This window comes from Cotesia glomerata, linkage group LG6 (assembly GCF_020080835.1).
Source record: "Cotesia glomerata isolate CgM1 linkage group LG6, MPM_Cglom_v2.3, whole genome shotgun sequence".
Lineage (NCBI taxonomy): Eukaryota > Metazoa > Arthropoda > Insecta > Hymenoptera > Braconidae > Cotesia > Cotesia glomerata.
The window spans coordinates 20,407,766-20,423,090 of NC_058163.1; the positions used below are offsets into that span (position 1 = coordinate 20,407,766).

Below are 15,325 nucleotides of genomic sequence, written 5' to 3' on the forward strand. Positions count from 1 at the left end.
AACAAACAAGCTTTTTATTTATCATTTCATTAGTATACATTCTATTTTTTTTTATACATTCATATATCTTAATTTACGCTTGTATCAGTTAATTTTCTATTATTACGGGTCAGAAGATGTGTAAAGATGTAAACATTTACACAATTCCCTTACTCTCTTCAATACACTCTTTGATATTTTTATTTTAATTATTTATTATTATATAAATAACAATACAATGTATTTTTAAAATGGAGAAGAAGACATAAAGGATATGTATTTTATTTACAAAATAAAATTAAATAATAATATATAAATCAAGTGTAATAAAAATTTTCAATGAGCTACATGTGACTTAATCATTTTTCAAAAATGATTGCCATATATTTTATCTTTTCTTATAAATTCAAATTGTATATTATTATCTTAATTTTATTAATTAGCACTTACACTTCATTCAGGGATCTTTTGTTTTTTATTTTTTTTAGATAATATTTATTTTTAATAATTAATCATAATTATATATGAATTTAATTAGTTACATTTCTTTATGTTTAAATAAATCTTTTACTTGAATAATTTTTTTGATACATACGAAATAAACTTGATCCGCATTTCGAATTACCTATTTTATGTACATAACTACAAACATATAATTATTACAGGGATGAGATTTATTTATTCAATACATACTATTTTTTTTTGTTTGATAAAATGTATAAAATTCTAATTGAATATGCCACTTTTTGGCTTCTTTTTTTTTTTCTCTATAATAAATTTCAATGATCACTGAGAAGTACATACAATGGTCAATAATTAGTCTAAAAATTTCATATTAGTCTTTCATTTTTTTTTAATTAAATATATAAATGCGATTCTCTGCAATCATCGAAAAGTATAAAATAAAAAAATCTAATTACAGTATAAAATAACTAAAGAAGAAAACAATTATACAGCTTACGTGGATTGTATTTGTTAGAGAGCTGATGACACTTTAGTTTTGTAAATAAAAAATAATAATAATCATTGAAGAAAGTAAAGAACTATAGAGTTAATATAAATGATTAGATAATAAATAATATTAAAAATAATTAGTGTCTATTTAGTTAAGTGGCTTTGAATACTATAGCCACGAGCGAGGATGCGTTGAGGGTTGAAGTGCGTAGTAGGAATGTAGGTACTGTTGATAAGCAGCTGGATCAACACTGATATTTGGGGCATGAGGGCTAACGTAAGGCGACACGGGAGGTCCATAAGCAGCAGGTCTTTGGGTAGTATGTAAAAACGGATGAGGATAATTTCTTGGTTGGTTATTTAATTTGTTAGCTTGCTGCGTCGATTCATTCATTGGCGTCGTAGGCTGTGGTTGTTGTTGCTGCTGCTGTTGTTGTTGTTGTTGTTGTCTTAAAATATTGTAGTAACTACTGGGGCTACGTAGGTCACCCAGAAAAGCAAAAGCAGCCGCAGCAGCAGAGGAGGCTTCTTTGTCGTAGAAAGATGCATTGTTGGCATCACTGACGGGTGCCGTAAAGTTGAAGGCACTTCCAGGGGGCACAGGACTATTTTTTAAGCCCACGATATCCGCAGGGTTCCCAGGATACTGCGGGAATCCTGGAATCGTTGACGAATGATTGGGTAAAGTTGTCGATTGCTGTTGAGCCGCTGCTGCCGCCGCCGCAGCAGCAGCAGCAGCAGCAGCAGTCGCCTTCTTTCTTCCTTTTTTGGCCTTTGGAGCCGGTGCAGATACTGGAGCAGTTTCACGACGTTGCATTGAAGCTACTGTCATTCCTTTAGTACTCTGCATACTTTGAAGTAGGTTCAAGTCATACTCGGAACTAGACGTCCTGGAGTATACCAGAGAATCTTTACTGGAAGGCCTGGGTATTGACAGTAGCTGCTGCTGGTCTTTGGTACTTCTACCCACGAGACCTAGACTCAATCTTGCGTACGCTGGATTACCAGCAACAGAATCTGCTAAGCCATAAGTGCCGTCATACTGTCCAGAAACTATAGACGCTTCAGATGTGCCCAAAGATATCATTTGGTCATACCCGTACTGCTCTTGTCCTGATCTTGATTCTTGCGGAATACAATTTCTCGCAGAATCACCAGTTGGCTCGTTGTACATACGCTTTTTAACTGGCGGCAACGTTGAAGCGACACTAGTGACCGGTCCGCTTGTTTTAGAACTAGTATCGTAGTAATGAGAACTTGAATACACCGGTCGACACGCTGGATTAGGCATCGAATAAGGTGTTGCCTGGAAACCGGCTGTTGATTGATAAATAGTTTCGTGACCAGGCAAATTTTGCTGGAATGCCAGTAGCTGTTGGTCTTGGCGTTGTTGAGTATATTTTAAAGTTTCTGTATTTTCATAAGTTCGTTCTTGAGTTTGCGGCTGCTGTTGAGGATCTTGGGGAGTGCTTATCCTTGTAGTAGACCTCTGAGAATCTATGGCAGTCGGTGGACAAGATACTCTCTCGTTTATGGGGAAGTTATTTGAATACAGCTGACTAAATTGATTCGTTTGATGAAACACCTGATGATTGCTGTTCAGTCCCAATGGTGGGTCTGACTGGAGCTTATCTTCTGATTTGTAATACTCTGATACTCGCCTGTCAGGTTCAGGTATTCCTGGAGCTGTGACACCAGAGTTCGCATAAGATAAGTGATTTGATTTGATTCCTTGCGGGTACGAAGGTGGTGCAGAGGATTGATATTCTTCGGTGATTTTTTCAGGTTGTGCGTAAATTTGCGTTGGTGCTGTTTGTCTAGGTGACTGCTGGGGATAGTTTGGCTGTGCCTGTCTCAGAGCCGGTTGCAAGCACGGTGACACTTGTGGAGAAGGCTGGGAGTAATTTCTCGGCGGCTGTGGCGAAGGTTGAGCCGAATACGTTGTTGGTACAGGAGTAGTTGACGGTTGTTGTGGCGACAATTGCGAATAATTTGGTGACGGTTGAGAGTAATTCGGTGGAGCTTGTGGCGATGGTTGAGAGTAACTCGGAGGCGCTTGCGGAGAAGGTTGAGAATAATTTGGAGGTGCCTGTGGTGAAGGTTGAGAATAATTTGGCGGCGTTTGTGGGGACGGTTGTGAGTAACTTGGCGGCGTCTGAGGTGATGGTTGCGAGTAATTCAAACTTTGCGGCGACGGCTGAGAGTAAGCTGGTGGCGGCTGGGGCGAATGTTGAGTATAAGACTTTGGCGGCTGCGGTGATGGTTGTGAAAAATTGTGAGACTGAGGCGATGGTTGAGAGTAATTGGCAATCGGTTGAGGTGACGTTTGTGAATAGCTCGGAGGTTGTGGAGAAACTTGAGAGTAACTCGGTGGTGGCGGCTTTGGAGACGGTACTGAGTATGAAGAATTCGATTGCTGAGTAGGTGACGGTTGTGAATAGTTCGTCGGCGGTTGAGGTGAAGTTTGGTGAGAGTACGGAGAGTGTTGTTGCTGCTGTTGAGGCGACGGTTGTGAGTAACTCGGTGGAGTCGGCTGTTGGGGTGATGGTTGTGAATAATTCGTAGCAGGCGGCTGCGGTGATGGTTGAGAGTAATTTGGCGTCGGGGGCTGTTGAGGTGAATGTTGAGAATAATTTGGAGGCGTAGTTTGAGGTGAATTTTGATAAACTGCTGGTACAGACTGAGGTGACGGTTGGGGATAAACCGGTGATGGCTTTGGACTGTTTGATAATTGCTGCTGATAAGCGTCGTTTTGAGGGGAATTTTGCGGATAAAAATTGTAATTTTCTGTTGGATTTTCATTACTCGCTGGTTTCTGGTAAACTTGATGAGACGCCTGAGGAGGATACAGAGGATTCTGTTCATAAGCAGCTGAAGAAGGATATGCGGGTGACAGTGGATGGTTTTGGGGTGATGGTGTAGGAGGTAATTGTGCACTGTATCTTGGCGGTGTTGTATAATAAGGACTATTGTAAGGGCTGCTGCCAGTCGACAAAGCATCTTGATAAAATCCAGCACGAACAGGCTGCTCAATTCCTGGAGTAGTGATTGCTGATTGCGTTTGTGGTGATCTTACACTCAACCCTGGCGGTGATTCTTGTGAAAAGCTAGACACTGATTCACTAACACTACTACCACCGGCGCTATGTCTTCGCTGTCGATGCGGCAAAGCTACTTCTGGTACCTCTTCTTTTTTCGGTACAACAACCTCCTCGATTTCTTCCTCCTTTTTCTTAGATTTTGGCGCACCAAAAGCCTTGAACCAAGCGCTCAAATTCGGAGTCGCTGATTTAGGTTTCTGAGATTCTTCGGATTCTTTTGTATCATTCACTGCTTCGACTTGAGTCTTGGGAGTAACAGCTTCTTGCATTGACTCTTTGGACTTATCTTCTTTTAATGCCGCCGTGGAGCTCAGCAACGTGGGTCGGTCTTCATCATCGTCCTCATTAGACAAATTAGCAGTCGGAGAAGACACCAAAGATTTACAAATCAGTTGAATTGAGTCAGCGTTCTTTAGAACTGAACCCAGACTTAATTTTGGTTCATCCGAGTTTTCACGCTTAGGCTGACTGGTGTCTGAATTAGATTGATTATTTGTAACATCAGAGCCACTGTTATTACTACCAATAGGTTTCTTTAATAAAAGATTACCCTTACTCTTACCCGGTTGCAGTCGATCAATTGTTCTTTGGATTTTTTTTGGTTTTGGTGGGCCATGAGTACCAAAAAGTTTCATCGTAGCCGGACGTTTTCGTGCGAGATCTGAGATTTTGGGACCCGAAACAGGAGCTGGAAGAACGCGCGTTGGCTCACTTGTCGAAGGTTGTAAAGTAGGAGACTCAGCTTTGGAATTGAACTCTTCAACCGGCGGAGCATCATCCAACCATTTGTTGATGTCGTTCAAGGTCTGCGCTGTCGCTTGATTTAAAGCTTGAATCGCCGGGCTCTCAACCCTCGATCCTTTTGATTTACTCACCTTACTACTACTTTTAACATCAACCTGTTGATTTTTCTCATCTATCTTCTTATCTTTACCAGATTTTTTAACTTTTGTTCGCTTATTATTTACCTTATCACTATCGTGAAAGGTATTACCATTAGAAGGCACATTTTTCTTGTGGAATCCATCAAAACTACTACTTTTTGGAGTCTTTTTCAGCTTCTCTCGCTCGAGTTTTAATTTTTCGTCACGTCTGCTGCGCTCACTTATCCGATCTTTTAAACTATCCAAAGACTCAAGATCTTTGTCACTAAGCGAGGATTCAAATTTAACTGATGATACTTCGGAAGCTTCCTTTTTACGATCTTTTCCACAATCATTATTGACTTTACCATTTTTAGTTTGTTCATAATTTTTTTTCTTAGATTTTTTATCTTTAACTCGTGCAGGACTTTTATCCTCGGACTTATCATTATCTGATCGCCTAATTCGCTGATCAATTTTATCCTTATTACTATTATTATCACTATTATTATCATTACTACTACTGCTATTACTATTTTTTTTCTTCTCCGTCGTTAACTGCTTACCATTTTCTTCAATATCTGAATACCTATCGTCTTCCAACTCCTCAACTTGTTTTTTCTGTTTACTCTTTTTGATTTTATCATTGCGTTGTACAGTACTTTTTTCATTACTTTTCTTTTCTATTCGTTTACTTTTACTTTTAACATTATCCAAAGGTTCATGATACTCCTCAAAATTATCTTTTTTTTTACTCCGATTTTCTTTATGATCTTTTGAATTCTTTATCGATGCATCTTTTTGCCCTTTTTTATTACCCGTCCCTGTACTATTTTTTTTCGTATCTTCCTTTACATCTTTATCTTCATCTTTGGCCGATAAACGTTTATTTTTCGGTAACAATTTGCTAACTTCATACTTTTTTCTTTTTGATTTTATCACAGTATTTTCCGATATTGCACCATCTTCATCGTCATCTTGATTCTCATCTTCCGTTTCCTCGCGTTCTTTCATACTCTTTGATCGTTTTTTTGCTCTTTTGTCTCTTGAACTTTTTGCGTCCAACACTCGTTCTTCTTCACCGGCATCATCCTCATCATAAAAATCATAATCACACTCGTCATCGTCGTCATCATCATTACGATTTCTACTTTTCCTTGTCTTTTTATCCGTTTTATTTGATTTAGATTTTTTATTTGATTTTTTATAACGCTTCCGCGAGTTTGACAACGCCGCAGCAGCAGGCGTATTCGTGCGCAAAGGATACGCTGAGACAGACACAGGTGGGGATTTTGGAGGACATTCATCGCTTGACGGTTCAGACTCTAAAAATCGTTCAATCGCATTATTAAATGCTTCCTTTAAATTAATCGCCATTTCCGTATACTCATTTTCAGAGCCATTGTACTGTCGACAATTTTCTACAATTAAACTAAAGTCCCGTTTAAATTGATGAATAGTTTTGTACTCTCCGTTTTCCAGTTTATCCTCCATAGTCTTGAGATCCATTGGTTTACGTACGACGCTGTAGTACCTAGGTGCGTACTCTTCTTCAACAGGATCAGTAAATGGCCACGCATCATCGTGATCTTTAATACTCTCAAGTACTTTGTACATACCCACACGCCTTTCTTCCTCTTCAATTCCAAACGTGTAAGGATAACCGGGGGCAACATAACTACTTACTCCATGTCTACCTACACCTTTTTTATTAGCTACCTTGTCAACTTCATCGCCTGTTTGAATTATAATCTGTCCGACAGCAGAAGCCAGTGAATTATTTGTCTGACGTCCTTTCTTCTGTGGTGGCGGTGGCGCTACTAATGGCGGTGGAGCTTCATCTTCACTGTCACCTGCCTTAGAACTCTGTCCACTCTTCTTCGTACTCTTCCCAACTTTATTTTTGACTTTAGCACGTACCATTATTGGTTTTTCTAATTGTTTAATTGGTTCTGGACTGTTAAGTACACGTGAGTTACTGCGTTCAAGTAGACGACGTCTCTGCTGTTTCTCCTTGAGCTCAAAAAGCTTTGGTATCTCGGGTAAAAAATCCTCAGCTAGTGTATGATAGAGCTTGCGTTCAGTGTCGTATTCCTATAGAAATTATATGACTTTGTTAATAAAATAATTTCCCGGTCGTTTTATAAATAAACAACAATAAGAACAAGAACAACACATAGACATTGTAACAAAACCGGTAAATGTTAAAATTTGATGGACTTTCTCACCGAGTTCCGAAATTTGTCAACGAGTCTCGTCCAATCCTGTTGAGTGAAGCAGATAACTTGCCAGACAGTATCTCGTGCTTTAACACCGATATTTATACTTAAATAATCATCAACTTCCTTCTCCTCTTCTTCTTCTTCCACCAGCTTCTCCTCCTGCGATCTGCACTGTCGTCGTTTACGTTTACGATCACGCGGTCGACCCCTTTGACGCTGTGTAATAGTACCACCGACTTCTGTATTTTCAATATAGTCTTCTCTGTATAGTCGGGTCCCGTAGAAATACCAATAAGCGGAATTCTTACGATCATGTCCCAATGGTTCGACTCTCAGACTGTCAGAGTCTAAGTTACTCAGCGCACACTCCTTAAATAATTATTAAATTATACAATTTAATAATCATTAATATCATAAGATAATTGATTATTTAATTCGATCACCTACCACGTCCTCGGCGTCAAGCCTAAAGTCGCAGAGGGCGCGTAATATTTCAACTTTTTGTCGCAATGGTAAAAGTTCAAAATCTACATCTGTGTTAAATGGATTTTCGCAGTTGTATTCCTTAAGAAGAAACAAAATAAAACAAATGTCAATATAAATAAGTACATTATCAATCTTAATTAATAAAATAATAGTTTAATTACCTGGCATTTCTTGCGAAAAAGCCGACGTAAAAACATCTGATAATTAAATGTTGAGATATCATTGCGAGTATCGTTGGGCAAGCAGCCCTCAAGTAGTCGAACGATTAATTCTTGCACAAGACGCCCTTCAGCACCTCCGTCTGTTAACAGAGCTTCCTCTAGATCCTGAAATAAATGATAAATATTTAGATACTTAGCAGTTATTACTTAGCAGTTATGACACTTAAATGTACTGATTAATCAGCGATACAGCGTAAGTTGACTCTTATAAGCCGGAGTTAATATATGTTTTTTAATAAGCAAGGGTTGGAGACTGCTCTAGTGGGTGTATGCATAAATATTTTTTTCATTTTTTTATTTTGCTACTGGAGCGAGTTAGCATTGGATTAGATACCTCGATATCAAAGTCCAGGAGATTGAAGGCAGCCCTAAATAATGAGCAGAAGTGTGCTATACTCGGGACCTCCCACCACGATTGTATGTCTAGAAGAATTCAAGTTGGACCATTGATAATAAATATTACATCCCTCCCTTCTAATGACATCAATTAAATTAAGTACAGAAATATATATATATATATATATATATATATATATATATATATATATATATATATATATATATATATATATATATATATATATATATATATATATATATATATATATATATATATATATATATATATATATAATATATATATATATTTATATTTATATTTATATTTATATCTTTTCAATGATAAATAATAAAATTTTTCTTAATAAAAATAAATATGTGAGTTATCATATTACATACGTAACCAAACCAGTTAATTTCTTTAGTACTTATGTATTTATATCGTAAAAGAAAATAATATTTAATAATAATAATGATAAAAACAAAAGACTATAAAGCTGAAATAATGAAACAATAATGATAATAATTGTAACAATTAAATAACAATTATAATTATAATAGAAATAAATAAATAAAGTTGTTGAGTAATTACCTAGTATTCCAATGAAAGTGGGAAACATAACCACCCGTCCTGTGGCGGGCAACTAGATTAGCACTTTTTTAAAATTCCTTTTTATATTCCGCAATACTTTCTACAGAAAACTCTTCTCAAGCAGAAAGTCTCAGCTTCAATAAATAAACTTTATCGGTTGGTATTGTAATACAATACAATGCAAATAATGACTAATTAAAAATGATAATTATCCTCCAATTTATTGCAAATTTCCAGAACGATTGATTGCCAATTCAGGATGTTAGATACCCAGCTGCTATGATGCCTCGACATCGCCTTGGACACCAGGTGTGTCTCCAACCTCATTCACTTGCTCTAAGCTCAAGAGGAAACTTCAGGCAACTTAATAACGTAATCCAGTGATCACATCAGCACTCACAAGCAAAAAAACAAATTGATGTAATATTGTGTCGTATATTATTACCGTACTTTTAAGATTTTTTATTTTAATATATTCTTGCTCACTTGCTGGCGCGACCAAAACTTTTTCGTCACAATGGTGGGTTTGTGTATACAGGATGCGCGCGTCTATACAAGTCTATACCAGTCGAATAAAGATTCACGAGTCAAAACAATCACCACCAGGCATAATAAGTCCATTCAATTAAAAATTACCTTCGCTTTATTAATATACAACTAAAAATACAAAATAATATGCGTAGTTAGTTTATAATTTTTTAATTATTATCTCGCTGATAATAAAACTATACCCACACAGGTACTTGTACAAGTACTCAGTACTTTATACTCGGTCTTGATCGATGCTACTGTACTGCTTCACTTCACTTGTACAATTACGGTGTACACTAGTATATAGCGGCTAGTGGACTAGGTACTAGTTTTCTTCACTTTTTTTTACCTAGGATAGATGTGTCGTAGATGACAATTACTAAGCAATTAAATTCATTCATTACAAATAACAGATAATATTGTAATTATTGATACCGCCATATAAAAAATCTAGCGGGAACTTTCGTATCCTCTTTGTCAAGTGTCTTGTCGACAAATTTAAGTAATCTATAGCTTACTTTGCTTCACACTTATACGCGCACGTTTTTATGTACATATATACGTATTTGTATATATGCATGCGTAGTATATAATTATAGATGCATGTACGTAAAAGCTTTTGGCACTTTTGATTGGTTAGCACACACTTGAGCACACTAGTATCTGAATACTAATGCTGAAAAGGTGCTGTGCTGGACTGACTGCTCTGTACTCATGTACGCTGTGATATCAGACACGACAGTACGACAATCGTTGCTCTGTGAATAATACACTGACTGTAGAGTAGGGTGCGGATTTTAAATTTTCATAACGCGCGTTCTATCGGCGCAGTGATAAATCTCCTTAAAGTTTTGTAATTTACCACTGCTGACATCTGGGATCTCTTGTCACACTTTCAGGTTGATGAAAATAATAAAAATAATAAAAAAAAAAAAAAAAAAAAAAAAAAAATAGTCAGTGTGTGGTGGCGTACTGTTGATTTCAATTACTGTATTATTTATTATGAATTAAGATGTATAATTGTAAATAATTAAAAATAAATTTTACAATAAAATTTAGACATAAAAAATATAATTTTTTGACTCAACTCATAACACAAAGTGTTGTTAATTATCACTATTTTAAGCTAGAGGTTAGTTTTTAATTCACTTTGTTTATGTTTGAATTTTTAATTAATTTTTATTTATGTTTTGACAGATTGATATTTTTATAAAATAAAATTGTATATTAAAAATGACGACGAGAAATAATGGACGAGCTGCTGGAGACGGTTTGGAAAATCTAGGCGTACCTGGGCAAGTTTTCCTGAGAGATTCACTAACGAGCTGTACAGATCCGCTCAGTGCTATTGAGCAATTCCAGATTGATAATGGAATTCTATTGGCATCTTTGAGACCTATGTTGCCGCTGCTGGACCTTCATGGAGTTCGAAGGCTGGACTTTCACGCATCGGTCCTCGAGGAGCTGAGAGAAAAGCTGGTGAAGCGGATAAATGAAATCGGAACCGAGCGAGAGAAGAGTGGAAGTTCGGGAGACAAAAGACTTAAGGATTTACTTTCGAAGAGTTTTCCAGCCATTCGAGTTCCAGCTCTGAGGCCTGTGGTGATGAGTATTCTCAGAAATACGCCGCATATTGACGATAAGTATCTACGGGTATTAGTGAGAGAAAAAGAGTTGTACAATAGTGCTGAGACTGAAGTAAAAAGACAGATTTGGAAGGATAATCAGAGTCTCTTTGGTGATGAAGTATCACCCTTGTTCAGTAAATATATTATTGAAAAAGAGCAAGTGCTCTTTGATCACGGAAATTTAAATTCGTTGTTTTTTTCACCTTCGCCTAAAGTAAGGAGGCAGGGTGAAGTCGTCCAGAAGTTAGCACACATGATTGGTACAAGTGTGAAACTTTATGACATGGTTCTGCAGTTTTTGAGGACATTATTTTTGAGAACAAAAAATATTCATTATTGTACACTGCGTGCTGAGCTACTGATGGCTCTTCATGATTTAGAAGTCCAAGAAATTATTTCTGTTGATCCTTGTCATAAATTTACTTGGTGCCTAGATGCATGTATCAGGGAAAAAAACGTTGACATCAAACGCTCTCGTGAACTTCAAGGCTTTTTGGACAGTATAAAGGTAATTAATTATCTTCATTAAGATTTCACGTTACTAAAACCATAAGGGCGTATAAAAAAAATTTTTTTTTGCTCCAATGGTTTGAAAAAAAATTTTTTCTAAAGTCATAAGGGCGTATCCTGTTTTTTTCGATTTATTATCAATTATAGCTCACAGTAAGAAAAAAAAATTGCAAAGGTAATAGAAATTATCACTCCACAACTTAATTTATATCACCAAATATTTATTTAAGTAAAGAAACGATTGAAAAATTAATAAAAAATTAATTCATCAAAGTATTAGTTCTATATGCCATCTACATCGTCAAGATCAACTGTACCTAAGATTGTAAAAAAAAAAATTTTTAATTTTTTTTTCAACATAACATTTAAAAAAAAGTTTTGTAAGCTATTTAGAACTGTAATTTTAAAAAAGTCATTCAAAAAGAATTTTGTTTTTGAGAATTGTTATGATTCTTTAATATCAATATCTTGAAGCAAGTTTGATGACCTAAATTATTTTTGTACATCAGGCACCGTCCCACAAAAATCTCATCGGTAATATCAAAGTTTAATTTTCAGCGATGGTAATAGTTTAGAAATTTTTTTATTATTATCAAGTAATATTCTAAAAAATATTGAAAAATCTTTTTTTTTTTTTTTATAATCTTAGGTACAGATGATCCTAACGATGGGGATGGCATAGAACTAATACCCTGATGAATTTATTTTTTCTTAATTTTTCATTCGTTTTTTCACTTAAATAATTATTTGTTGATATTAATTAAATTACGGAATGATAATTTCTATTACCCTAGCAATTTTTTTTCTTACTCTGACCTATAACTGATTATAAACTGAAAAAACAGGATACGAGAATAGAAAAATTTTTTCTTAAAACCATAAGGGCGAATAATCAAAAAAATTTTTTTCTCGTTTTTTCTATAGATGTTGATGTTTTCAACATTTTTACGTTGATTGGAGCAAAAAAAAATTTTTAAATGCCCTTTTGGTTCTGCAGAATTAATATTATTAATAAAAACAATCAGTTGGTAAATAAATAAATTTATTACAGAGAGGTCAGGAACAAGTTCTTGGTGATCTGAGCATGACTTTATGTGACCCTTACGCAGTAAACTTTCTTGCGAGTAGCGCAATCAAAATAGCTCTTCACTTAATAAACGGAGAATCTCTACCACGAGACAACGCAGTATTGGTTCTGCTTCTCAGAATGTTGGCACTTGGACTATCTGCTTGGCAAATGATCGACTCTCAAGACTTCAAAGAACCCAAACTAGACAGCCAAGTAGTCACGAAATTTTTACCCGCTCTGATGTCGCTGATGGTTGACGATCAAATTCGACAATTGAACTGTAAACTACCACCAGATGAACGAGAGAGTGCGATAGCGATTATAGAACACTCGGGACCGCCCCCAGATGCGTGTCAAGCTTACGCTCAACTATCTGGAGTGGCTGCCGTTCTGTCTATGTACTATACACTTCACGTCGGAGGAGCGACCGGAGGATTTGGAGCAGCCTCTTCTGGCGGAGCTGGAGGTATCGGTGGAGTCGGTACCGGCGCTGGTAAATCCAGGAGCGATTCTCGAGGGCTCATGAGAGTTCTGTCGATTCTTCCAAACTGCCAAGGACACCGTGCCTTTGAAGATCCTTTCCTTCATACACTTGTTTCTTTGCTAATTCTGAATATGGCTGATGAGTTTTCCAACGAGTCGTTTTGTACCGTAATTTTTGATGAATTTTTCCTCGCTGGATTAGGGAGGGACAATGTTACGAGGCATTTACTTAAATTACTTTGGTATATTTATCCAAAACTTCCTACTGCCAGGTTGCATTCTTTGATGAAAGGTCTCCAACCCACTAATCAGGTAATTAATTATTTTCTTTTAATAGATTTAATAAAAATCTAACTATTGCATTAATTCTCATCACGGAACTTTTGAAAAATTTTGCTATATTCCGACTTAACTCGACGAGCTGTCACAAAATACATGTGGTTCAAAAGTTTATACAATTGAAGACATTAATTTAAGAATATTTTCAAGTTTACTGGATAACAGCCATTTGTAAACTCGAACGTTTATAAACTATAAATTTGAAAATTAGTTGATAATGCCATTTGTAAAATTAGTCGCAAATAAAAAATGATATTAATGAAATTAGCGAAATGGAAATTTCACCAAATATAAATTCAGTCAATTCTAAAATAGCAAAAAACAAAAATTTGTGGCTACGTGAATTTAGCCAATTCTTACTGTAGAAACTTATAAAATTAGCCGATTGTAAACTTTGTAAATTGTAAAATTAGCGGTTTCTAAATATTTCGTAATTCTTGAACGAATCGACGGATCAAAAAACGATTTGAGGAATCTAAAAGGACTTTCATAAACTTAGTTTTTCTGAAAATTAGAGCAGATTCAACCGACTATGATATATCCGAATATGATATATTATTTTGTTTAGCTAAATTTTACAAGATGTTAGTTAACTTTTACTCCAAATAAGAAATGCACTTATTTAAATCTCATTAAATTTAATCATAAATTATTACCAAATATACTTTTAAATTTATAATATTGTTAAGCTTAATTCATTCTTATATCACTTTATAGTTTTGTTTGTTATATATCTACACATGTTAATTTCATGTATAAATTGTATTATTTTGTAAATCTTCAGTTCAACAAGAATTATTATATTCCATACCTTGCCATTTGGCTTGTGCCTTGGCATTTATTATTAATAAATAAATAAAAAAAAATAAATAAATACTTAAATTTATGACCACGATATATATATATATATATATATATATATATATATATATATATATATATATATATATATATATATATATATATATATATATATATATATATATATATATATATATATATATATAACGCGACTTGTCACGGCGATAGCGTCGCCAATTTACAACGGATCTTTACCAAACTCAACATACTTTTTCTACAGATAAATACCGAGGTCAAGTTCGAAGATGAGCTTAATCGGTCAAGTAATTTAGAAATGCCAAGATTTCAAAATTTTTTAAATCTTAAAAATTCATATTTCTTCACTTTCTTACTCGAGTAACTTTTGAATGGGATAACTTATTGAATCTCTGTAAATTGCATCTGAAAGTTCTTTAGATGAGCTTCAATTTGAGTACCATATCATATGTGTAGTCTCAAAATTATGCCCTATTCCGCTATGCCAATTATAAAATTTGCTGTTGCACTGATTTTTTTTTTTTTTTTTTGTATACAACCCTAGTAGTTTTTTTTTATTCATTATGAAATCTACTTCCATTTCGGCTGCCGAATGTCCTTTTTTGACTTTAATTGTAAATAAATTAATTACACAAATAAACCTGTTATTTATTTCTAGCACAATGAAGCTGTACATACTTTGTTTGAAGCTCTCAGAGAAAAAATTGGTAGTCGAACAATGGAAGAAGCTACATTGGGACAAGATACCATGGGAATGGATTGTTCAGCATCACCTCTAGGAGTATCAGTGCCTACATAAATCTTTATGTCTAAATTACTCGATTTATTGTAAATTTAGTATGTAAAGAAAATTTTTTTAATAAAAAATATATTATTTAAACAAGTTACTATCGCAATCTGAGTTAACCTGTTTCGGATAATATTTTATTTTTTTTTTTACAAGCTTAAATAATTTAAGTTGATTTATATTTGGATCCAATATTATAAATCATTCCAAATTATAAGTGGTAACTACCTATTACTTGCATAAGTATTAATTGTCAGCTTTTAGAAGGTAAAAACATGAAGGTAAAATAATATAGTTAAAATATATTTGTGTAATACTTGAAAATAATATTAGTTTTATTCAAGAGACGCAAAATACGTGAAAAAAATCAGTCACGATCATCAA

At 34.9% G+C, this 15,325-nt stretch overlaps 2 protein-coding genes across 6 annotated transcripts; one reads left to right on the forward strand and one right to left on the reverse strand.

Moving 5' to 3' along the window:
- Positions 1 to 519: 519 nt before the first annotated feature.
- LOC123267452 (protein split ends-like) lies at positions 520 to 10,037 on the reverse strand. Of its 5 annotated transcripts, none has more exons than XM_044732073.1 (7): positions 9,489 to 10,037; positions 8,758 to 9,414; positions 8,161 to 8,249; positions 7,767 to 7,931; positions 7,567 to 7,683; positions 7,126 to 7,488; positions 520 to 6,991 (listed from the first exon to the last, which is right to left on the reverse strand). In XM_044732073.1, exons 2-7 carry the CDS (start codon positions 8,783 to 8,785, stop codon positions 1,103 to 1,105), a joined length of 6,651 nt encoding a protein of 2,216 aa, XP_044588008.1. In that variant the 5' UTR covers positions 8,786 to 9,414; positions 9,489 to 10,037; the 3' UTR covers positions 520 to 1,102. The 5 variants fall into 5 exon arrangements, with proteins under 5 accessions (XP_044588008.1, XP_044588009.1, XP_044588010.1 ...); XM_044732074.1 differs by having other exon boundaries at positions 8,758 to 9,152; positions 9,244 to 10,037; XM_044732075.1 differs by having other exon boundaries at positions 520 to 3,012; positions 3,046 to 6,991; positions 8,758 to 10,037.
- Positions 10,038 to 10,240: 203 nt separating this feature from the next.
- LOC123267453 (negative elongation factor B) lies at positions 10,241 to 15,037 on the forward strand. Its single transcript, XM_044732077.1, has 4 exons — positions 10,241 to 10,420; positions 10,486 to 11,424; positions 12,478 to 13,290; positions 14,813 to 15,037. The coding sequence occupies exons 2-4, from the start codon at positions 10,522 to 10,524 to the stop codon at positions 14,951 to 14,953; spliced, it is 1,857 nt and encodes a 618-aa protein (XP_044588012.1). The 5' UTR covers positions 10,241 to 10,420; positions 10,486 to 10,521; the 3' UTR covers positions 14,954 to 15,037.
- Positions 15,038 to 15,325: the final 288 nt, after the last annotated feature.